This window comes from Macaca nemestrina, chromosome 1 (genome assembly GCF_043159975.1).
Source record: "Macaca nemestrina isolate mMacNem1 chromosome 1, mMacNem.hap1, whole genome shotgun sequence".
Taxonomy (NCBI): Eukaryota; Metazoa; Chordata; class Mammalia; order Primates; family Cercopithecidae; genus Macaca; species Macaca nemestrina.
Window position 1 is genome coordinate 83,492,805 of NC_092125.1, and position 26,271 is coordinate 83,519,075.

Sequence of the window (26,271 nt, forward strand, 5' to 3'; positions counted from 1 at the left end):
TGGAACCAAACCTGACAGAATTTAGGGGAGAAATAATCGATTTAACAATAATAGTTGGATACTTCAATACCTTCACTCTTAATAATTGATAGAGAAACTAGGCATAAAATCAGCAAGGATACAAAGACTTCAACAGTATTGTAAAACAACTTGAACTAATCGACATGATAGAAGACTTCATCCAACAACAGCAAAATACATATTCTTTTGAAGCAAACATATAACATTCTTGAGGAGAGACCAAATGCCAAGCCATAAAACAAGCCTCAGTAAATTTCAGAGGATTGAAATCATACGAAGTATGTTCTTTGACCACAGTAGAGCTAAATTAGAAAGTTTCCAACAAAAGGAAAGTTGGGATATTAACAACTATGTGGAACTTTTACAACATACTCCTAAATGGGTGAAAGAAGAAATTGCAGAGAAATTAGAAAATACTTTGAGATACATGAAAACAAACAAAAACATAATATAAAGCTGTTCTTTAAGAGAAATCTATAGCTATAAATACATATATTTAGAAAGAACAACCTCAAATCAATAGCCTAACCTTCCACCTTAGGAAAATACCAAAAGGAAAGAAAACCAAACCCAAAGCAAGCAGATGGAAGAAAATAATAAAGATTAGAGAAGAAAGTAGAGAATATAAAACCAGTAGGAAATATCAATAAAACCAAAAGTTGGTTCTTTGAAAAGATCAACAAAATTGACAAGTTTTTTGCTAGACTGACCAAGAAAAAAGGAAGAAAAAACTCAAATTATTAAAATCAGGAATTAAAGAGGGAATATTAAATATATTAAAATCAGGAATTAAAGAGGGAATATCAGTATTACAGAAATAAGAAAAGATTATCAGAGAATACTATGAACAATTGTATGCCAATATATTAGATCACTTGGATAAAATATCTTTCCTAGAAATACATAAATTACTGAAACTGAAGAATTAGAAAATCTAATGGACCAATAGCAAATAAGGAGATTTAATTAGGAATTTTAAAACTTCCCACCAGAAAAGCCCAGAGCCAAATGGATTCACCAGAGATTTCTACCAAACATCTGAGGAAGAATTAACACCATTCCTTCCCAAACTCTTCCAGAAAATAGAAGAGGGAATATTTCCCAATTCATCTATAAGGTCAGTAACATCCTAATACAAAAACTAGACAAAGTCATCATGAGAAAAGTACAGACTAATATCCCCTATGAATATAGTGGAAAAAAATCTGAACAAAATCTTAACAAACAAAAACCAGCAACATATAACAAGTAGTATGCACCATAAGCAAGTGAGATTTATTGCAGGAATGCATATTTGGTTTCATATTTTCTAAAAATCATTAATGCAATATACCTATTAATGGAATTAAAAGTAAAAACCACACAATAATCTCAGGAGATGCAGAAAAGCACAACAAAATCCAACACCATTTTTTTACTCTCAGCCAAAAGGAAAAGAAGGACGCTTCATCAACCCAATAAAGAGCTTCTATGAAAAACTTACAGCTAGCCTTATGCTTAACAGTGAAAGACGAAATGCTTTTCCCCTAAGATCGAGAGCAAAGAAAGAATGTTTTGCCTTAAAAACTGGAAGCATTCCCTTTGAAAACTGACACAAGACGGTGATGCCCTCTCTCACCACTCATATTCAACATAGTGTTGGAAGTTCCGGCTAGGGCAATCAGGCAAGAGAAAGAAATAAAGGGTATTCAGTTAGGAAAAGAAGAAGTCAATTTGTCCCTGTTTGCAGATGACATGATTGTATACTTAGAAAACCCCATCGTCTCAGCCCAAAATCTCCTTAAGCTGATAAGCAACTTCAACAAAGTCTCAGGATACAAAATCAATGTGCAAAAATCACAAGCATTTCTATACACCAATAACAGACAAACAGAGAGCCAAGTCATGACTGAACTCCCATTCACAATTGCTTCAAAGAGAATAAAATACCTAGGAATCCAACTTACAAGGGATGTGAAGGACGTCTTCAAGGAGAACTACAAACCACTGCGCAGTGAAATAAAAGAGGACACAAACAAATGGAAGAACATTCCATGCTCGTGGATAGGAAGAATCAATATTGTGAAAATGGCCATACTACCCAAAGTAATTTATAGATTCAATGCCATCTCCATTAAGCTACTAATGACTTTCTTCACAGAATTGGAAAAAACTGCTTTAAAGTTCATATGGAACCAAAAAAGAGCCCGCATTGCCAAGGCAATCCTAAGCCAAAAGAACAAAGCTGGAGGCATCATGCTACCTGACTTCAAACTATACTACAAGCCTATAGTAACCAAAACAGCATGATACTGGTACCAAAACAGAGATATAGACCAATGGAACAGAATAGAGCCCTCAGAAATAATACCACACATCTACAGCCATCTGATCTTTGACAAACCTGACAAAAACAAGAAATGGGGAAAGGATTCCCTATTTAATAAATGGTGCTGGGAAAATTGACTAGCCATAAGTAGAAAGCTGAAACTAGATCCTTTCCTTACTCTTTATATGAAAATTAATTCAAGATGGATTAGAGACTTAAATGTTAGACCTAAAACCATAAAAATCCTAGAAGAAAACCTAGGTAATACCATTCAGGACGTAGGCATGGGCAAGGACTTCATGTCTAAAACACCAAAAGCAATGGCCACAAAAGCCAAAATTGACAAATGGAATCTAATTAAACTAACGAGCTTCTGCACAGAAATGAAACTACCATCAGAGTGAGCAGGCAACCTACAGAATGGGAGAAAATTTTTGCAATCTACTCATCTGACAAAGAGCTAATATCCAGAACCTACAAAGAACTCAAACGAATTTACAAGAAAAAAACAAACAACCCCATCAAAAAGTGGGCAAAGAGTATGAACAGTCATTTCTCAAAAGAAGACATTTATGCAGCCAACAGGCACATGAAAAAAATGCTCATCATCACTCACCATCAGAGAAATGCAAATCAAAACCCCAATGAGATACCATCTCACACCACTTAGAATGGCAATCATTAAAAAGTCAGGAAACAACAGGTGCTGGAGAGGATGTGGAGAAATAGGAACACTTTTACACTGTTGGTGGGACTGTAAACTAGTTCAACCATTGTGGAAAACAGTGTGGTGATTCCTCAAGGATCTAGAACTAGAAATACCATTTGACCCAGCCATCCCATTACTGGGGATATACCCAAAGGATTATAAATCATGCTGCTATGAAGACACATGTGCACATATGTTTATTGCAGCACTATTCACAATAGCAAAGACTTGGAATCAACCCAAATGACCATCAGTGATAGACTGGATTAAGAAAATGTGGCACATACACACCATGGAATACTATGCAGCCATAAAAAAGGATGAGTTCGTGTCCTTTGTAGGGACATGGATGCAGCTGGAAACCATCATTCTCAGCAAACTGTCGCAAGAACAGAAAACCAAACACCGCATATTCTCACTCATAGGTGGGAACTGAACAATGAGATCACTTGGACACAGGAAGGGGAACATCACACACCGGGTCCTATTGTGAGGAGGGGGGCGGGGGGAGAGATAGCATTAGGAGATATACCTAATGTAAATGACGAGTTAATGGGTGCAGCACACCAACACAGCACATGTATACATATGTAACAAACCTGCACATTGTGCACATGTACCCTAGAACTTAAAGTATAAAAAAAGAAAAAACAAAAAAAAACCTCACTGTTAAAAAAAGAAAAAAAAATGTTTTGCCTTACAACTTCTATTCAACACTATACTATAGGTCTAGCTAGTGCAATTAAATAAGAAAAAGTGGGGAAGGGGCATCCAGATTGGAAAAAACAAAGGGAGCAAACCCATCCTTATTCACATTCCACATGATCCTGTTTGTGGAAAATCCTAAGGACATACAACCCAATTAAAAATAAACAGGCCAGGTGCCTTGGCTCACACCTGTAATCCCAGAAGTTTTGGAGCCCTAGGTGGGTGGATCACTTGAGGCCAGGAGTTTGAGACCAGCCTGGCCAACAGGGTAAGACTCCATCTCTACAAAAATACAAAAATTAGCTGGGCATGGTGGTGCACCTGTTATCTCAGCTACTCAGGAGGGTGACAAAGGAGAATCGCTTGAACCCAGGAGGCAGAGGTTACAGTGAGCCAAGATCGTGCCACTGCACTCCAGCCTGGGTGATAGAGCGAGACTCTGTCTCAAAAAATAAAAATAAAAATAAACAGATGCTGGCCCAATGTTGTGGCTCATGCTTATAATCCCAGCACTTTGGAAGGGCAACACGGGAGTATTGCTTGAGGTTAGGAGTTCAAGACCAACCTGGGCCAAATAATGAGACCCCTTCTTACAAAAATAAATAAATAAAAATAAAAAGTTAGCCAGATATGGTGGCATGTACCTGTAGTCCCAGCTACTCAGGAGGCTGGGGCAGGGGGATACTTAAGCCCAGGAGTTCAAGGCTTCTGTAAGCTGTGATCGCACCACTGCACTCTAGCCTGGGTGACAAAGTGAGACCCTATCTCTAAAAAATAAATTAAGTAAATAAATGAAGAAACAGATACCTTGTTATGGCTGAATGGCATTTTATTGTACATGTATACCACATTTTGTCTATCCATTCTTCTGTTGATGGACATTTGGCTTATTAGCTCTTGTGAATAGTGCTGCAAAAAGTGGCAACATGGGAGAGCCTGGAAGGCCTCATGTTAAGCAAAATAAGTTAGGCAAAGAAAGAGAACTACTGCATGTTCTCACTCGTGTGAAAACTGAGAAAAAAAATTTCAAACTCGTAGAAGTAGAGAGTAGAATTATGGGTATTAGAGGCCAGGAAGGGGACAAGAGGGGAGAATGGGAGAGTTTAGTTAATTAATACAAAATTATTACTACATAGGAGGAATGAGTTCCGGTGTTTTGCAGCAGTGTAGGCTGAATATGGTTTACTATAATTTATTGAATGTTTTCAAAATGCTAGAGGAGAGGATTTTGAATATTCACAACACAAAGGACAATGTTTGAGGTGATGAATGTATTTTCTCCAATTTGATCATTATACATTATATGTTCATACGGAACTATCACTCTGTATCCCATAAATATGTACAATTATCACATGTCAACTAAAAAATAAAAGGAAAAAATAAATACCTTACAAAAGCATATGAAAAGGTGCTCAATATCAATTGTCATTAGGGGAAACAATAATGAGATACCACAACATCCCTATTAAAATGACCAAAATCCAAAGAACTGATAATAGCGATTACTGACAAGAATACAGAGCAATAGGAACTCTCATTCATTGCTGATGGGAAATGAAAATAGCACAGCTACTTTGGAAGACAGTTTAGCAGTTTCCTACAAAGCTAAACATAGTCTTCCCATTTGAGCCAGTAACCATGCTCCTACCTAACTGATTTGAAAACTTACGCCCACATAAAAACCTGCACAGGAATGATTATAGCAACTTTATTCATAATCACCAAAAACTGGAAGCAACCAAGATTCCTTCAATAAAGCAAATGAATAAACACACTGTAGTAGTACATTGATACAATGGAATACTATTCAGAGATAAAAAGAAATGAGCTCTCAAGCCACAAAAAGACATGAGTGAATTTCAAAGGTATATTGCTAAGTGAAAGAAGTCAGTCTGGAAAGGCAACATATTATAGATTCCAATTATATGACATTCTGGAAAAGGCGAAACTATGGAAATGGTAAAAATATTTGTTGCCTAAGGGTTTAGTGGAAAGAAAGGAAAGTGAAACACAAGATTTTTTAGGATGGTAAAAGTTATATATACTATAATGGTGAACACATGACACTATATATTTGTCAAAGCCCATAGAACTTGACAACACAAAGAATGAGCCTTATATACAAATTTAGAAAAAAATCACTTTGGAATTCTGGTAATCCCAGGATGGCATTCAGAATGTGAAAGAACAATCAAACCCTGTTGCAAGTGTGTGACACAAACTCACCGAAGAGAATTAGGGGAAAAGGAGCCAATATAAAAAGTGGTTTGGGGGTAAAGTTAACCATTCTAATACCACAATATACATATACTGGAATTGAATAATGAAGTAAATGGATGGCAGATGTTGGAAACCAGTTTTCTCACTATTGGAGGGCAGAGCTAAACAAGGGAAAGAGGCTAGAATGAACATGTAGTAACAGAGTTGGAGACATAAGTTGAACTTATGTTTAGCTTAATATAGGTGATTGGATATAGAAATTTTATAGGAATGTGTGTCTATAAGGATTAATATACAAATATTTGTTTATTTGCTGTGTCAGCTGGGAGGGCTTACGGGCAGTGATCTCCAGTAGCAATGAGTACACCTAGCTCCCAGATCTTGGTTTCTAATACCATTCTCCAATAAAGGGAACCAGGACTCCTTGGGAAAATTGTTGATTATAGGACTGGGACAGGAAATAAACAATATGAGCCTGGAGACTCCTGCAGTGCTACAAGTGAAGTGCTACAATAATCATGGGGTTATGTCAGAGGGACACGAGAGCCGACTAAAAGAGTTCACAGTACCCAAAGCTGGAGCAAGAAAACAAAGAAATAAAGTGGTATTAAATTAAAATCCAAATTGTATAATAAATATCCATGGGCCCATACTTATATAAATAAATGACTAAATAAATAAGTAAATAAGGGAGCATAGACAAATCTGCCATTCAGAAGAAATCCACGTAATGTACGTAGGTAGTCTACCCTCAAGAAACTGGAGCATAACTCCTCACTCATTCACTAAGGACTGCATATATTGACTTTCTCCCAAAGAGTACAGTACGGAAAGGGGGAGAAAAGAGTAACTTCACAGTGGAGAAACCTGACAAACACCGTCTTAATTAGGTGATCAAGTTCACCATCAAGATAAATCACGGTGAGTATAATCATGAGAAAAACGCAGGAAAATCCCAGTTGAGTGACATTCCATAAAATACCTGATCAGAACTCCTTGAAACTCTTTATGGCCATCAAAAATAAGGAAAGTGTGAAAAACTGTCACAGCCAAGAGTAGCTTAAGGAGATTTGGCTACTAAATGCAATATAGTATCCTGGAGGAAATTCCGAAGGAGGAAAAAAAAAAACATTAGGTTAAAAACTAAGGAGATCTGAAAAAATATGGACTTCAGTTAATAATAACATATCAATATTGGTTCATTAATGGTAGCAAATGTAATATACTAATGTTAGATGCTAATAGGGGAAATTGGATGTGGGATATATGACAGTTCCCCATACTATCTTGGCAATTTTTCTGTAAGTCTAAAACTCTTCTAAAATAAGTTTATTTTTTAAAATAGACACAAGATTTGAATAGGTGTTTCACCAAAGATGACACATGAATGGTTAATCAGCCCATAAAAAGATGTTCAGCTTCATTAGTCATTAGGGAAATACAAATTAAAACCACAATAACACTAAACACCCACTTGACTGTCTATAATCAAAAAGATAGCTAATAACAAGCATTGACAAGACTGTGTATAAACTGAACTTTCATACACGGCTTGTGGGAATGTAAAATAGTACAACTACTTTGGAAAATGGTTTGGCTATTTCTTATAAAGTTTAACATAGATTTACCATATAGTTGAGCAATTCCATTTCTCTATCTCTACACAAGGGAAAATAAAACCAGTGTCCACTCAAAGACTTGTATGGAAATGTTCATAGCAGCATTATTCATAATCAAGAAGCAGAAACAATCCAAATGTTCATCAATGGATAAATAAAATGTGATATGTCCATACAATAGAATACCATTCAGCAATAAAAAGGAACAAACTACTGATACACATACAACACGAAGGAACTTATTCTGCTAAGTAAAATAAATCGAATACATTAAACTTCATGGTATATAATTTCACTTATATGAAATGCCAAAAATAGGCAAATCAATAGAGATGAAAACATATTAGTGATTGGGCCTGAGAGTTGGATGGGGATTGACTGCCAGTGGGCTTGAAAGATCTTTTTGGGTTGAAGGAAATTGTTCCAAAACTGAATTGTGACAAGGGTTGCATAAGTCTGTAAATGTACTACAAAACATTGAATTATACACTTAAAACTGGTATAATCTGTAAATTACACCTAAATAAAGCTGTTTTGAAAACAATACTTTGCCATTATTCCCCAAAAGCATTTATTAAGTACCTATTGCTCAAAATAAAAAGGAAAAGATCTATCTAGTTACTTATAAATGAAGAATCAAATATTGACAGTGATATAAAGATGGTTTATAAGCCTGTCTGTGCTATTTTTCAAGATCATATTCTCTTTCCAGTGAAATTTTCTCGTGTATTCAAGAGGCTATGAAAAGATGAAAATATTGAATGTGGATGAGTGCATTATAAAAATTTTGATAAAATATTTAAATTACATTTAATATGCCTTCCAAAAGGTTATAAATAAAAATATTCTGGGGTATTTTTACGGTCAAAATTTCTAGCACAAATAATAAACAGAAAACTATACATTGAAAGGTTCCCAGAAAATATATGTCATATGTTGGATTTCTTTTCTCCCAAAGATTGGAATAGATGGATGTGGGAAAAAAACATGTGCAACCTTGGCCTGTTATCTGACAGATAACAAACTATACCGAGTGCCTATATCTCACAAATGTGCCTACATCGAATTCAAAGAAGTTTTTAAAAAGGTGTTTATTCACGCAGGATTAAAAGGGAAACCCACTGTTCTGATGGTTCCCAATTTAAACATAGAGCAGGTAAGTACTTTTTGTCTTTGTTATTTGCTGAAGTTTGATATCTTCGTGGCTACCCCCTCCCCAGAAATTTAATATTTGAAAAGAAAACAAGAAAATATTTATCAATGGTTCTATTAGCCTACAATATCAGTTTGCTTGCAGTATTCTCTGTTCTTATCCAGTTATTATTTATTTGTAATGATGCCACAGGTAGTTATGAATTAACCCACAGAGTTTATATATTTGTAATGATGCCACAGGTAGTTATGAATTAACATTTCAATAAAGGTATTTTCTATGTCATTATCTTGTTCATTTTAATTGACAGATTGGAAGTAATTTATCTATGTAGCTGAAGTCATCTGTCTTATATCAGAACTAGCTTTATGATCTGTATTTTAAAAACCCTTTCATCTATATCCAGTATCTGTAATCTACAGTTAGGTATGTAATCTACAATCTGCTCTTACAGCATCCAAGCTTCTGTTTCTCTCCATTACTCTTTTTCTGCTCTAATTTCACTGTCAGATATAGGACTTTCCTTACAGAATATGTTATTTTTGGCATGTATATATATATTTCCTCCAAGTCTGTGGCTCGTCTGTTTATTTTCTTTTCAAATTAAATTCAATTAAATGTTTTAAATTGGCATGATAATTGTACATGTGTTTATGGGGTATAGTGATGTTTCAATACATGTAAGAGCAGATTACCATAATTAGCATATTCATCTCAAACGTTTATCATTTTTGTGTTAGGAGCATTCAATATCCTCCTTCTAGCCCTTTGACACTATATAATATATTATCGTTATGTATAGTCATCCTACAATGCTGTAGGATAGTAGAACTTATTCCTCCTCTCTAGCTGTAATTTTGTATCCCTTAAAAAAAATCCCTCACTATCCTTCTCTCCCTTTCCCATGCCTTTCTCAGCCTCTAGTATCTTCTGTTCCACTTTTCACTCCCGTGAGATCCACTTGTTTTTAACTTTTATATATGAGTGAGAGGATGTGGTGTTTAACTTTCTGTTCCTGGCTTACTACACTTAACATAATCATGTTGCCAAAGTGACAGGATTTCATTCTCTTTTATGGCTGAATCATATTCTATGAATTTTATGTACCATCTTTTCTTTAGTCATTCATTAATTGGTGGACACTTAGGTAGATTCTGTATCTTGGCTATTGTGAAAAGAGCTGTTATAAACATGAAGGTACAGATGTTTCCTCGATACACTGATTTCCTTTTCTTTGGATAAATGCCCAGAAGTGGGATTGCTGGATCTTATGATCATTTTATTTGTATCATCATCATCATCATCATCATCATCATTTTTGTTTTGTTTTGTTTTGGTTTTGAGACAGGGTCTTCCTCTGTCACCCAGGCTGGAGTGCAGTGGTGCGATCATGGTTCACTGAAGCCCCAACCTCCAAGGCTCAAGTGATCCTCCCACCTTAGCCTCCCAAGTAGCTGAGACTACAAGACTGCACCACCACACCCAGCTAATTTTTTTTATTGAGGTGGGGTCTCACTGTGTTGCCCAGACTCATGTGTAGTTTTTTGAGGACCCTCCATACTATTTGCGATAATGGCTGTACTAGATTACATTCCCACCAACAGTGTATAAGAGTTCCCTTTCTCCACATCTTTACCATCATTTGCTATTTTTTGTCTATTTGATGATAGCCATCCTGACTGGGGAGAGATGATAACTCATTGTGGTTCTGATTTGCATTTCCCTAACAATTAGTGATATTGAGCATTTATTCATTTTTTTGGCCATTTGTATGTCTTCTTTTGAGAAATATCTGTTCATATCATTTGCCCATTTTTTAATCATGTTTTGTTTGTTTTTTGTTCTTTATTTTTTGTTTTTGCTGTTAAGTTTGAGTTCTGGATATGAATCCTCTATTGGATGAATCATTTGCAAATATTTTCTCCTATTCTGTAGTTTGTCTTTTCATTCTATTGTTTCCTTTGCTATACAGAAGGAAATTTACCATCCTTTTGAGTATGATATAATTCCATTTGTTTATTTTTGCTTTTGTTGCCTGCGCTTTTGAGGTCTTATTTATAAATTCTTTTCCAAGACCAATGTCCTGAAGCATTTCCCTTGTTTTCTTCCAGTAGTTTTAGTTTCAGGTCTTACATTTAGCTGTTTAATTAATTTTGAGTTGATTCTTGTATAGGGTGAGAGGTGGGGGTCTACTTTCATTCTTCTGTATATGGATATTCAACTTTCCCAGCACCATTTATTGAAGACTGACTTTTTTCCATTGTATGTTCTCAGTGCATTTGTCAAAAATGAGTTGGCCATTGATACATGAATTAATTTCTGGGTTCTCTATTCTATTCCATTGGTCTATGTGTCTGTTTTTGTTCCCATACCATGCTGTTTTGGTTACTATAGCTTTATAATGTGTTTTGAAGTCTGGTAGTGTGATGCCTCCAACTTTGTTCTTTTTGCTCAGAAAGACCTTTGGATCCTTTGGTTCTTTTTGCTCAGAAAGAATAGCTTTGGATTTCTGAGATATTTTGTGGTTCCATTTGAATTTTAGGAATTTTTCCTATTTCTGTGAAGAATATCATTGGCATTTTTTCAGAGATTGCAACAAATCTGTAGATTGCTTTGGGTAGTATGGTCATCTTAACAATATTAGTTTTTTTGATTCATGAACATGGGGTGTCTTTCCATTTGTTTGTACTCTTTTCAGTTTCTTCTATCAGTGTTTTGCAGCTTTCCTTGTAGAGTTCTTTCATCTCCTTGGTTCAAATTTATTTCCAGGTATTTGATTTTATTTATTGTAACTATTCTAAATGGGATTGCCTTTTTAATTTCTTTTTCACCTAGTTTGCTGTTTGTATATAGAAACATTACTGATTTTTGTATCCTGCAGCTTTGCTGAATTCATTTATCAGTTCTAAGAGATTTTTGTCAACCCCATAAAAAAGTGGGCAAAGGACATGAACAGACACTTTTCAAAAGAAGACATTTGGCCAGGTGCAGTGTTTAACCCCTATAATCCCAGCACTTTGGGAAGCCAAGGCAGGAGGATCTCTTGAGCCCGGGAGTTCCAGACCAGCCTGGGCAACATAGTGAGACCTTGTCTCTATTTTTAAGAAAAGATATAGACTGGCTGAATGGATGAAAAACAAGACCCAACTATATGCTGCCTACAAGAAATTCAACACACTTGTAAAGACAGACATAGAGTGACAGGGAAGGGATAGAAAAAGATATTCCATGCAAACAGAAACCAAACACAAGCAGGAGTAGCTATATTTCTATCAGATAAAACAGATTTCTAGTCAAACTGTAAAAAGAGACAAAGGACGTTATATAATAATAAAGTAATCAATTCAGCAAGAGAATATAACTATTGTAAATATATATGTACCCAACACTGGAGCACCCAGATATATAAATCAAATATTATATCTAAAGGAAGAGATGGACCCCAATACAATAATAGTTGGGGATTTCAACACCCCACTCTCAGCATTAAATAGTTCATCTAGACAGAAAATCAGCAAGCATCAGATTTAAACTGCACCATAGACCAAGTGGACCTAACAGACACTTAACGAACATTTCACTCAACAGCCACAGAATACACATTCTTTTCATTAGCACATGGAACATTCTGCATGACTGATTATATGTTAGAACACAAACAAGTCTCAACAAATTTTTAAAAATCAAAATCATATCAAGTATCTTATCTGAATACAATAGAATATGACTAGAAATCAATAACAAGAGCAACATTCAAAACTGTAACATTCATGGACATTAGACAGTATGCTCCTGAATAACAAATGGATGAAGGAAGAAATTAAGAATGAAATTTAAGAATTCCTCAAAACAAATGATAATGGAAACACAACATAACAAAACCTAGGGGTCCAGGAAAAGCAGTATTAAGAGGCAAGTTTATAATAATAAATGCCTACATAAAAAAAGAAATATTTCAAATAAATAACCCAACAATGCATCTCAGGGAACTAGAAAAAGCAAGAACAAATGAACCCAAAATTAGTAGAGGGAAATAAATAATAAAAATCACAGCAAAAATAAATGAAATTGATAATAAAAAACAATACCAAAGATCAACACAACCAAAAGTTTTTTTTGTAAAGAAAAACAAAACCAAACAACTATTAGTTAGACAAACTAACAACAGAAAAGATCCAAATAAATAAAAACAGAAGTGAGAAAGAATACATTACAATGGATACCATAGAAATACACAGGATTATTAGAGACTATTATGAATAGCTACACATCAATAAATTAAAAAACCTAGAGGTAATGAATAAATTCATATGTAATCTATCAAGATTGAGCCAAGAAGAAATAGAAAACCTGAGCAGACTTATAATAAGTAACAAGATTGATCAGTAATAAAAGCTCTCCCAAAAACAAACAAACAAACAACAACAAAAATTCCACTACTGGATGGCCTCACTGCTAAATTCTACCAACTATTTTTTTTTAAGATGGAGTCAGGCTGGAGTGCAGTGGTGCCATCTCAGCTCATGGCAACCTCTGACTCCTGAGTTCAAGCAATTCTCCTGCCTCAGTATCCTAAGTAGCTGGGATTACAGGCACCTGCTACCACACCTGGCTAATTTTTTTTGTACTTTTAGTAGAGATTGGGTTTCACTATGTTGGCCAGGCTGGTCTTGAACTTTTGACCTCAGGTAATCTGCCTGCCTTGGCCTCCCAAAGTGCTGGGATTACAGGCATGAGCCACTGCTCCCAGTCTCTACCAAACTATTAAAGACAAATTAATATTAATTATTCTCAAGCTATTCCAGAATATTAAGGAGGAAATTATTCCTTACTCTTTCTATGAGGTCAGCTTAACACTGTTACCAAAACCAGACAAGGACATGATGAAAAAGGAAAACTACCGGCCAATATTCCTGATGAATCTAGATACAAAAATCCTCAACAAAATACTAGCAAACTGAATCAAACAACACATCAAAAAGATAATACACCATTATCAACTGGGATTTATGTCAGGAATGCAAGGATGGTTCAACATATGCAACTCAATAAACATGATACACTGCATAAACAGAATATAGAGAAAAAACTACGATCACCTCAATAGATGCTGAAAAGGCATTAAATAAAATCCAACATCCCTTCATGATAAAAAAAAAATAAAAAAAAAAACTCTCAATAACTTAGCTATAGAAGGAAAGTACCTCAACACAATAAAGGCCATATGTGACAAACCCACAGCTAACATCATAGTGAATAGGGAAAAGCTCAAAGCTTTTCCTCTGTGAGCTAAAACAAGAAAAGAGTGCCCATTCTCACCACTCTTATTCAACATAGCACTGGAAATTCTAGCCAGAGCAATTAGATAAAGGAAAGAAATTAAGGGCATCCAAGTTAAAAAGGAGGAAGTAAAATTGCCCATTTCCAGATGACATGGTCTTATAAATATGTAAAGATTCTACCAAAACCTCTTTTTAAAAAAAAACTTTTATTTTAAGTTCAGAAGTACAAGTGCAAATTTTTTACATAGGTAAACGTGTCATGGGGGTTTGTTGTACAGATTACTTCATCAGCCAGGTATAAAGCCTAGTACTCATTAGTTTTTTTCCTGATTCTCTCCCTCCTCCCACCCTTCACACTCTGAAAGGCCCCAGTGTGTATAGTTCTCCTCTGTGTCCATATGTTCTCATCATTTAACTCCCACTTATAAGTGAAGACATGCAGTATGTGGTTTTCTGTTCCTGTGCTAGTTTGCTAAGGATAATGACTTCGGCTCCATCCATGTCCCAGCAAAAGATATGGTCTTGTTTTCTTTCTTTTTTTTTTTTTATAGCTGCATAGTATTCTATGGTGTATATGTCCACGTATTCTTTATCCAGCCTATCACTGATGAACATTTAGGTTGATTTCATGTATTTGCTATTGTGAATAGTGCTGCAATGACATACACATGCATGTGTCTTTATAATAGAATGATTTATATTCCTCTTGGTATATACCCACTAATGGGATTGCTGGGTTGAATGGTATTTCTGTCTTTAGGTCTTTCAGGAACTGACACACTGTCTTCCACAATGGCTGAACCAATTTACACACCCACCAACCGTGTATAAGCATTCCTTTTTCTCCACAACCTCATCAGCATTTGCTATTTTTTGACTTTTTAATAGTAGCCATTCTGACTGGTGTTAGATGGTATCTCATTGTGGTTTTGATTTGCATTTCTCTAACTATCAGTGATGTTGAGCATTTTAAAATATAATTGTTGGCTACATGTATATCTAGTACATGGGAATGTAATCTAGTACAGCCATTATGGCAAATAGTATGGAGGTTCTAATAGTATGGGGAATTTAATCCATTTAAATTCAAGGTTATAATAGATTGATGAGGACCTATTTATCTCATTTTGTTGATTGTTTTCTGGTTGTTTTGTATATCCTTCCTTTCTTATCATTGATTTTTGTGGTGGGTGGTTTTTTGTTGTTGTTGTTGTTGTTCGTTTTTTGTTTTTTGTTTGTTTGTTTTTTTTTTTGGAGTGATAGAGTTCGATTCCTTTCTTTTTTCCCCTTTGTGTATTGGCTCTACCAGTGAGTGTTATAGTTTTGCATGTTTTCATAATGGTGGTTATCATCTTTTCACTTCCACTTGTAAGACTCCCTTGAGCATTTCTTGTAAGGCTATGCTAGGCATGATGAATTCCCTCAGGTTTTTGCTTGTCTTGGGAAGATTTTATTTCTCATTCATTTCTGAAGGATAGCATTTGGATATAATTTTCTTGGCTGGCAGTTTCTTTCCTTCAGTTCTTTGAATATCTCATCCTGTTCTCTCCTGTCCTATAAGGTTTCTGCTGAGAATTCTGCTGTTCTTCTGCTGGGGTTTCCCATTTATATGATGACATTTTTCTCTTGCCATTTTTGGAAATTTCTCTTAGTCTTTGAATTTTGACAGTTTGACTGTAATGTTCCTCAGATAGACTTTTTTGGGGTTGAATCTATTTGGGGATATTGGAGCTTTCTGGATCTGTATGACTAACTCTCTCTGAAGACTTGGGATTGTCTTCAGTTATTATTTAATTAAATGCTTTCTACACCTTTCCCCTTCTCTTCTTCTGGAATGCCCTTAAGTTCAGAAATTCTTTCTTCTGCTTGGTCTTATCTGTCATAGAAGCTCTCAATTATAATATTTTTCATTGAAATCTGTAGCTCTGGGATGTGTTTTTGATCCTTTTTTATGATATATATCTCCCTATTGAATTTCTCATTCAAACCATGAACTGTCTTCCTGATTTTGTTGAATTGTCAATCTTTATCTTGTATCTTATTGCATTTCTTTAAGATTATTATTTTACATTCTTTTTCTGGCATTTTGTATATTTTCTTATGATTGCGACCTGTTACTGGTGAGTTACTGTGTTCCTTTGGAGGTTTCATGTTTGCTTGCTTTTTCATGTTTGATGTGTCCCTTCATTGATTTCTATGCATCTCGAAAAACAATCACCTTTCCAACTTTATGGAGTAGCTTTCATAAGGAAAGACTTATTCATAGGTATGGGTTTTACAGTGTCAGTCATTGGGTGCATGGACTTGATTCTAGATGGATACAGTAGTGTAGTCTCCATGTAGTTTCTTCAGTTGTAATCCGTGCTGGTGACATTTGCAAATGTCTCAGCAGCCTAGGCTGTGAGAGTTTGTGAAGGCAATGGGGCAACTTTGCTGAAGGTGGGCTCACCAGGCTGTTTCTCATGTCAGGGGCATGTGCATGCATGCAGTGAATCAGCCAACTCGGGATCTGGCTCACTTGATTTGGAGCCATAGGACTACTACTCTAGCTGGGGGCATAGGCATACAGTTACTTGGCTGGCCTGGTTGTGTGTCTGCCAGGGTTGCCCATGGGATTGTTTCTTAGGCCCTTAGCACAGGCACAGAGTCATTAGGCAGGCCTGGGGCATGTCTGCAGCATGGGGGATGCACCACAGGGCGGTTTCTTAGGTCCATGAGGTAAGCACAATGCTTCTTGGCCAGCCTGGGAGTGTGCCCACCAGCGGTGACCCATAAGGCTGTTTCTCAAGCCTGAGATATGGGTGCATGGCTGTTCAGCTGGCCTGAAGGGGTTGTGTCTGCCAGGGGCAACCCACGGAGCTATTTTTCAGGCTTAGGATGCAGGCAAAGGTTTGCTTGGCTAGCCTGGGGGTATGTGTTTCAGGGGTAACCTGTAAGGCTGTTTCTCAGGACCTGATTGTGGGCACAGAGCTGTTGGGCAGGCCAGGGGCATGTCCTTAGTGGAGGCACTTGTGGGGCTATTTCTCAGGTCCTGGGCATGGGCATGTAGCACTCTGCCAGCCCAAGAATGTGTCAGCTGTTCAGTGGCTCTGGGACCCCTCCTACTTCAAGAAGAGTACACAGCAGTTTGGCCAGCTCAAGGGTAGGGTCACCCTAAATGGGACTGCCAGATTGTTCCTCTGGGTAAAAGTGCAGGCATTGGGGATTGGTTTCTCTGCTGGCAGGACCACAATCAAAGCCAATCCTGGGCCCAGGCTCTGCACAGCTCGGGTTGTGGCATAGAGCCACCCATGGGGACTTGGTGGAAGAATGAAGATGAAGTCCCAGTGCTGGAGAGTTGCATGGCTACTGGCCCCTAGAGCAGGGCCCACTCCAGAGGTAGCTCTGGTCTCAAGATGGTGCGATGCTGCTGTAGCTTGGCTCACAGGGGGAGTGAGGGTGGGTGGGAAGTACACACCTTGTGCTCCCGATCCAGAGCAATGCAGCTGCAAGAATTTCCAGCAGCTCCCTAAAATGGGCCCAGGACTAGAAAGTACTCTGAGATTGTCCTGTATAATGACTGTAGGTGTTTCAATGGCAATGGGGCTGGTGGGGTTCTTCTGCTTACCTTGTCTTCACCAGGAGAAGTCCCTCTTGACTCCCAGCTGATCTGGACAGGGGAGACAGGGCTGCAGAGGCAGGATGCCTCCACATTGTCCTCCTGGGCTTCCAGTCACCACAGGTACCTCTCCATCCTCTCACTGTACTCATGCACTCTCCCATTGACATTCTAGTCAAATCTTAACTGTTTATTTGTTACACTGGTCCTTTCTTATGGGGAAGACTACTTCCAAGTACTTCTAGCCAGCCATCTGGCCAGTCGCCAGGCCCAGAATATACTATATTTATGTACAAGCAAAAATTGCTAATCACTCACTTTTTTTCAGTTCTGTTATTTTTCACAAACTATACTCTTCCATGTCCAAGACAAAATTAGGAATGCCACCTCAGATTGTATTTACTCTTGTGACAAAATTTCAAGGGAACATTGTTTATTGTTTTTGATCCAGACATATGTAGTTATTGAGTATTGTTTCAACCCTCATCCTGTTTTTTCTCTTAGTGCTGGGCCTTTCTCCATTGAGTTATTTTTTTCATGTCATATTTTTGAGAGCAAATCCAAATGCCATATCATATCTACTATACTCCTCCAGGATTTCTGCTATATCTATATAGTCTCCCTTCACCAAACTTAAATATCCAGCTCTGTTGATCCAGTTGAGGTTTCTGCCACAAAATTTCTTTCTGGATTTTAGATGTAGTTTCTCCCATGCCAGGAGCCCATTGTTCTAATTTAATAAATCAGTTTCAGAAAATCATTTCAGGCTAAAGCTGAAATGAACATGGCTCCTCTACTCTCATGTTACTCAGGACTTCGAGATCATTGGATCTGTTTCCCACACTTTCTAGGCTTCTTCTGGCCATATCATTGCTTTTCATGTGACCCAAAAAGAGTGCGTAACTATCAGTGTGTAACAAGCTTTGGCAGTTCTCCATCACATATGAGGTGAGACAGGAAATAAGTTAGCCCTGTGTTACCTCTGTTGGCCTCTACTGGAGAGCTCCCCACAAGCTCTCTGCCCTTCCCCACCTGAACTGAAATACCATGAACCTATGAGTGTCTCAGTCTCCTGAAGAGAGTCACTAATGCTACCTACTTTTTTAAATGCTTTTTTTTTTAAAGAAATCTTGGATTTATTCTCAAAAGCAAAATGTCCTTATGTTTATAATAACTCTTCTGGCAGAGTTTGTTTTCCTACTTTTTCTCATCTGTTACCTTTTCCATTGAATTTGAGGTCCTATAAAGATATGAATTCAGTTAAATTAAAATAATCCTTCAGCAATGTTATTTCTAGTTTGTCTACTACTATTCAATCGCAAATGTAGATGTATTGAGGGCTTCTGTGAACTGCCTGAACCGGGTTCCTGCCTAATTCATTATTGTACCCACTCCTCCATACCTCTTTTCTCAGTGCCTGTCGCAGCTATTTGGCATACTCTCCATACCAAGTATATGTTTCTCTAATGTTTGAATGAATGAATGGATGAATGAAGCTTATTTTGACTCAGAAAAAAATATTCTGATGGGTTTGAATGAAAACGTTAGTCTTAGGACAGGCACAGTGGCTGATGCCTATAATCCCAGCACTTTGGGAGGCCAAGGTGGGAAGATGGACCAGCCTGGACATCATAGAGAGACCGAGTCACTACAAGAATATTTTAAAAATTAGCCAAGCATGGTGGCATGCACCTTTCATTCTACCTATTTGGGAGGCTGAGGTGGGAGGATGGCTTAAGCCCAGTAGTTCAAGGCTGCAGTGAGCCATGACTATGCCACTGTACTCCAGACTGAGCAACAGGGTAAGACTTTTGTCTCAAAAAAAAAAAAAAAAAAAAAAAAAAAAAAAAAAAAAAAAGGTGGCAGGTGGGGGATATTAGCTTTTAAAAAAAAAAAACACTTAGCCTCAGTTCTCCTTAATCGCTATTGCTTTCTTGCTTTCTCAAATTGATGTGGTTAGGGTAGAATATATGAATAATTTACTCATTCCTGATTAAATATGTGTTTTGCCTAAGGATTTATTTTTAGAAGATTTGAACTACATCATCAATTCAGGAAGAATACCTGACCTGTTTGAAAATGTTGAGCTGGATTCTATTGCAATGAAAATCAGATCTCTTACTGAACAGTCTGGTCATATGGATAATAGGCAATCTTTACTTTCACTCTTTCAAAAGGTACTTTTTTGTGACTTGGCTTTATCAAATTGTCATGTTAAAAGTAGACCATGTTTATAATTCTGTACATGATTTTTAAGTTGGATATAATTTCTTTAGATCTTTATATGAGTTTTTAAGGTAAAATAATGAGTACCCTACCCACAGACAAACCATATCCTTAGGTAGGTCAAAAACTTACATGAATCTGAGCCTGTCTGGCTATCAACGATTTTAAAAAATAATACCAGCAGGAGGCAATAAAATGAAAAATAAAATCCCAAGAGTATTTCTTACACAAAGATTCTTTCTCAGATAATGATGTTCTTATTTCATCTTTTTGGTAACAAGTCTGGAAAGGCAAGAAACAAGAAACATTTCATCCTTTAGAATAGTCCTGGAATTGACCAGGAGGTGATGGATACAAAAAGAAATTGACTGGATACAGCAGGTGCTATTCAGAATGAACTCAGCAGCAGAGGAGCTGTGAACAAACTGGTTTGACGAGAGATATAGATTAGTCAAAATGAACTCAACTTTCTGTGTCTTTGAGACATGATGACTGACCAGTGGCTTAGCGAATATATGGACATGATTACTCAAACTAGAATACTCACTGGGGAAGGACCACAGGTGGATTTATTTCTGGTGCTAGTTTTTGTCTATCATAGGGCAATTTAAAAATTGAATCTGGCCATCCACCATTTCTCACCTTAGTAACAACATTGCTAAGTATCAAACAGATACTTAGTAACCTGTCACAAGAAGATGTTTTAAAAATTCCAAAAATGACTCCACAGTTGATAGAGAACAAGGTAATATGAGTGGATATCCTTAGATTTAGTTAGATTTTTTAATAACATCGTAGAAAGAAGGATAGCATTTATCCTGACAATTGTGGCACTCTTGTGCCTTGTTACTATATTTGGTTTATTCATTAGATTTAAATAATAAGGAAGAAAAAAGAAATTTCAGTTTGGAGTGCAGAGAAGTACTCCAGAAAATGAATAAATAAACCAAGAATCTCAGTTAGAAATCAATTTTAATTATATACATGATATATGTATAATATATATAATACTGTGCTTCCAAAACTAATTTGACATGTCCTACAATAATAACAAATAATAAAGGCACACTTTAAACTGCTAATATTTGATATCTCTAGGTAGAAGTTTTGGGAATGTGTAAGAGAGGTATTTTCATTTTTACTTTAAACATTTCCACATTGCATGAATTTTGCACTGAGAAGTTTTATTTGCCTTTATAAATTTGTTAAAGACAAAAAAGAGGAAAAACACTTACCTTTTAGTCTTCTTTCAGCTTTACCATATTTATTTGACAAAATAAGTTGCTTGATACTTAATATTTTGTACAGTTCGACTCTGAGTTAAAAGGAACACTAACTCACTGAGGCTGTTTTCAGTAATGCGGACTTATTGCAAAGTGATATCTGGAAATAAGGAAGAAGGAATCTGTGCCCTGTTGCCAGTCTTGCCAAGAATCCAGCAACAGCAGCAGCACAGCCAGGTCTTATAAGGAAAAGGGCTGAAGGCAAATTGCAAAGAAACTAGCACTTAGCCTAGGGCCTGTAAAACTGTGTAGGTCTCATATTGCTTAGCTGTAATCCTTTAGCTATAGGAGTTTTATTACTACCTCTGGTGCTCTACTCTTATTGTCAGGTTGTTTCTTTCAGCTCTAATTCATCTGACCATTTTCTCACTTTGAGTTTCTGTGGGTCTTAAATGCACACCATCCCAGAGCAAAGAGTTAAATAGTCAGACCCAGCATCATCTGATATAAAGTCCCCTACTGAACAGAACTCTAGCACCAGCCCCCGTCATAAGAGTTGGTTTATGCAAGGGGTGTTCTGGGTCCAGTGCCTCCCCTACTGTTAGTTTCCCTGGGAAGGGCTCTGTTTATGGCAGGCAGTCCATGCACAAATGATCAATCTCTGGTCTACCCACGAAGGAAAGATCTGAAATATGTTTTCCATGAAATTTTTAATGTAATATTTTTTCAAAACAGTGTATTACATTTTAACAATTTATATTTTCATTAATTTTCAGAGAATATATAAAAATCTTCATATTTTTGTGATCATGAGTCCTGAAGGACCTAGCTTCCGCCAAAATTGTAGAGTATATCCTTCTATGATTAGCTCCTGCACGATCGATTGGTACGAGAGGTGGCCAGAAGAAGCTCTCCTTATTGTAGCTAACTCATTCTTAAAAGAAAAAGTCAATTTTGAGAACAGAGAGGTAAATATTTAATACAAGTGAAGGTTTCAGTTTATTGACAGCATCTGATGGTATTATGCCTCTGAAGAGCAAGGAACTCTAGATGGACAAAAACAGGCATTTCTAAGCCAGTTTATAATAAAATGGATCAAGTGTTTATATTGATTCCCTATTAATTCCCCATCTCTTGTACCCCTGAATTCACCCTATTTCAAAGATGCCCAGATTCAGATTCTGCAATGCCTGGGTCTCTTCACTATGCTGTCCACATGGTGGAACAGCAGATTTCTATGAAGGAAAACAGTCTCCATTCTGCATACCAGATTCTATGGTAAGGATGCTGCAACCTTCTGTGTATTCCTTGTAAATTGTTCTGGCTTGGCTACAACAGCAAGTCAGCAAAGCAGTGACAGCACAAGCCACAACACAAAATTAACTCAGAATTTATGAGCCAACAGTAAGAAAGAACCTATTCTGGAGTGACTAAACTGAAGATCCCATAAGACCTAGCTGACAGCAAAGGGGGTAAGAAGTGTTGACCAAAGGAGCTGTAAATGCATAGAGAACTGAAATTCAATGTAGGACATTTCTAGGTCCTATGGGACCAATGGGATTGCATCCTTACTTGTCTAAGTGATCAAGGAAAGCAAAGGCCAAGGAGGACAGAGACGGGGTAGAACCAGAAGAAAAAAAAATGCAGCTGAGTTAAAAGTGACCAGTGACTGCTTAGACTTGGACTGGAGATGAGTCATCAGGACTAGCTTATGTCTAAATCAGAATTATCTCCCAATCCAGGCAAAGAGAATATTCTTCGCAGTCTGGTTTTGCTCATCTGCACATCCTTTGGGTCCTTGCATTTTTGTAGCTTTATTTTAAGGAAATTTCCTTAAGTATCCTGCTATTCATAACCACTTTAAGAAAGAAATATAAAAGATAAAGAAGGCTGGGCATGGTGACTCACACCTATAATCCCAGCATTTTGGGAGGCAAGGCAGGAGGATTGGTTGAGGTCAGGAGTTCAAGACCAGCCTGGGCAACATGGTGAAACTCTGTTTCTACAAAAAATTTAGAAAATTAGCCAGTTGTGGTGGCACACATCTGTAGTCCCAGTTACATGGGAGGATGAGGCAGGAGGATCTCTTGAGCCCAAGAGTTTGAGGCTATAGTGAACTATTATTACAACACTGTACTTTGGCCTGGGCAAAAAAGCAAGACCTAGTCTCAAAATAAAAAATAAATAAAAAATGTTAAGACAAAGAAAACATTATAACCCTTGGCCATTGATACCAATGCCCTAAATCTTTGGATGACTATAGTAAAAGTGAGAGTAACATAGGGGTAAAGCCTAGAAGGATGAGTGTGGCATGCCATTCATAGTTAGCTCTACTGTTGCCCCACCACCATCCCAACAATTAAAACTCATATTTTCGGCCGGGCACGGTGGCTCAAGCCTGTAATCCCAGCACTTTGGGAGGCCAAGATGGGAGGATCATGAGGTCAGAGATCGAGACCATCCTGGCTAACACGGTGAAACCCTGTCTCTACTAAAAAAAAAATACAAAAACCTAGCCGGGGGAGCTGGCGGGCGCCTGTAGTCCCAGCTACTCGGGAGGCTGAGGCAGGAGAATGGCGTAAACCCGGGAGGCGGAGCTTGCAGTGAGCTGAGATCCGGCCACTGCACTCCAGCCTGGGTGACAAAGCGAGACTCTGTCTCAACAACAACAAAAAAAACTCATATTTTCTTTGTCCTGCTCATCCAGGAGCTCTCTCTACATCTCCAGATCTCAGAAATAATAAGCTATTTTAATTAATTCCAAGTGTTCAACTTTCTCTTTTTATGTATATTTGGATTGCTTTCTCTTAATTCTTAAAAATTATTATTCTTCAGAACTTGAAAGAAAAACTTGCCCCAACCTGTGTCCAAATCCACAAAAGCATGAAAGACTTGAACAGAAAATACTTTGAAGAAACTGGAAGATTTTATTATACCACTCCCAGTAGCTACTTGCAATTTATGGAAACATTTGCACACATTTTGAGGGCACGAGAGGAAGAGATGCAAACAAAGAGGTAAGACTTTGAGAACAAATCAGAAATATATTTTATATTGGTGTTTTTGTTTGCGAAAAGAGACACAAATGCAAAATGGTGAGCCAAATCTGCCTTTTTGGTGGGACAAAAAGCCAGAAGCTGCAGAAGATCTTAAAGGAGATAAGGTTGATATCCCCCCTGTGTGCCCTGTGTGCCTTCAAAGGCTGCCCCTGTCAAGGCAAGGCTGACAGACTTGGCCAGTAAATAAACAATTAGTCCCTGTTGCATTCTGACAGTTTATTTCTTACATGGGCAATGAAAGCAAGAGTAACTAACAGTACCAGTCCCCATGTCCTTTGTCTCATGGGATGACAGCAAAATAAAAGGCTTCAGATGACTACAACACCGATAGTGGAACACCTGCTAAGCAGTTTTATAGCCAGCATTGGTACCTGAGGAGGCATGGGAAGAAACATGAAGCAGCAGACCTCACTGCTAATCAGAATACAGGAGACATTGGAAAACTGTCTTATGACAATCTTCCAGGAAGATGGGGAAATTAGTAGGAAATGGCCTTGTAGCATCTACTCACAAGCGCCCCACATTTTTGTGTTCCAGAAAGATCAGGGGTGTCCTGCCAACACTTAGATCAACTGCAGCCAAGCCTTGTCTATATAACCTATATGGAGACATGAAAGGCTGCGGAGGCACCATGGTGGAACTATTCCCCTCCAAGTCCATCTCCTAAACCTTTCATGTATCTAGCTAATAATTCTTTTTTTAAAATAGCCCACTCCGTCAGATACCCTAACTAATTACTCTGATTGGGGCCTGGGCCAGATTCATTCCATTTGCCATAGGGAACACTGTATGAGAGTGATCATGACTGTGACTCCCACTTGGAGGATAGACCACAGCCAAGCTCCCTGTCTGGAGCTAAGCCAGTTAAAAATGTTATTAATCCAAGTGCATCAAGAGGTATTGGCCATTGCACATTCTCTGTCTCAACTAGCCAGCAGGAAGTCCAGTGCAATGTGATTTTTCATCAGCGCTCGTGCTGGAGAGTGTGAACTAATTTGTGTGCCGCAGGTAAGTATAGGCCTGACATTTACATAAGAAGTAGCAACCTCAATAGCAGCTTTTTGCTAATGTGGGGTCGGGGTCTAATTTTATTAAGTTTTTGTTAACAAGGTCAGGTAGGGCATGATAGATCCAATAACAGTTCATTTTAGAGCAGTTGAAGTAGTCTGAATATAATAATGAGGCTAAAGATAATCACATCAGTGCTCAGAAAGCTAATCTTGTTCCGTTTCAAGGAAAAATTGTTCACTCCTGGGATCAGCAGATCCTAAGAGGTTTCTGAGAGTCCTTAGATTAAGATTTTTGTTGGTCAGCCGTTAAATTAAGGATAATGTCAACGGTCTGAGAAAATTGGCCAGATGCCTTACAGGCGAGAGTCAAGAGAGTTTAATGAACCTTCCTCTCACTCCTAACCTCCTGGGATCTAAGGTGTCCCCTCCCCATCACCCAGGGTTGTAGCTCTCCATTCACAGCTGTGTAATCAGTATGACCAGTCCCTATCACAGTCATTCACCCCTTTTCCAGTCCTCCTCATGTCTTACCCACAACACAACTCTAGATCACTCAGCAGTTTCTTCCGTACGTACCTTGTACTATCGTAGGACATCTTCCACCCCCAATGCGTGGGCCATGCAAGGACAGTCTTAAGAGCTATATCACCTTATATGCATAATCATTATTATCAACATCCATAACTGGTTATATCCAGCAAGCATATCTCAGTGGCAAAAGACAGGTTATAGTCTCCCACTGCTCAACTCTTCTTTGCTACTTGGAAATTTCAGTAGTCCAGTTTCCCAGGGGTAGATGTTGGGGGAGAAAAAGCGAGAAGAGTTAATTATATGGTTTGGGTCTCTTACAGCCTATCTGGTCCTCTTTCCCACCCCAAAACTTACAATTAAATATTCTGTTTAAATGAAAGGTACCCTTATGGAGAATTAGTACATTTAAAGCCCAATTTGCCTGTCTTAAGTGTGCTCCAGTGGGAGCTGAGCCTCAGATGCCCATTTCTCATTATTAGTTTTTCCTTTGAGTCCATTTTATTTTTAACTGCATCTGTTCTTCACCAAGTTGAGAAATTTCCCCCTCTTCCTAGTCATCATTAATTTTATCAAATTTTTTTTCTGCATCAATGGATGCTGA

General features: G+C 37.5%; 1 protein-coding gene across 9 annotated transcripts in view; it reads left to right on the forward strand.

Moving 5' to 3' along the window:
- LOC105478882 (dynein axonemal heavy chain 14) overlaps positions 1 to 26,271 on the forward strand; it is a 524,402-nt gene that overhangs the window by 391,364 nt on the left and 106,767 nt on the right. For all 9 annotated transcript variants that reach the window (XR_011614730.1, XM_071081203.1, XM_071081205.1 and 6 more), the window contains 4 exons: positions 8,547 to 8,744; positions 19,637 to 19,798; positions 21,847 to 22,038; positions 23,906 to 24,087. Coding sequence is in view for 8 of the 9 variants with exons in the window: in XM_071081203.1 (XP_070937304.1) it covers positions 8,547 to 8,744; positions 19,637 to 19,798; positions 21,847 to 22,038; positions 23,906 to 24,087 (734 nt within the window). In the remaining variant the exon portion in view is untranslated. The remainder of the gene's footprint in view (positions 1 to 8,546; positions 8,745 to 19,636; positions 19,799 to 21,846; positions 22,039 to 23,905; positions 24,088 to 26,271) is intronic.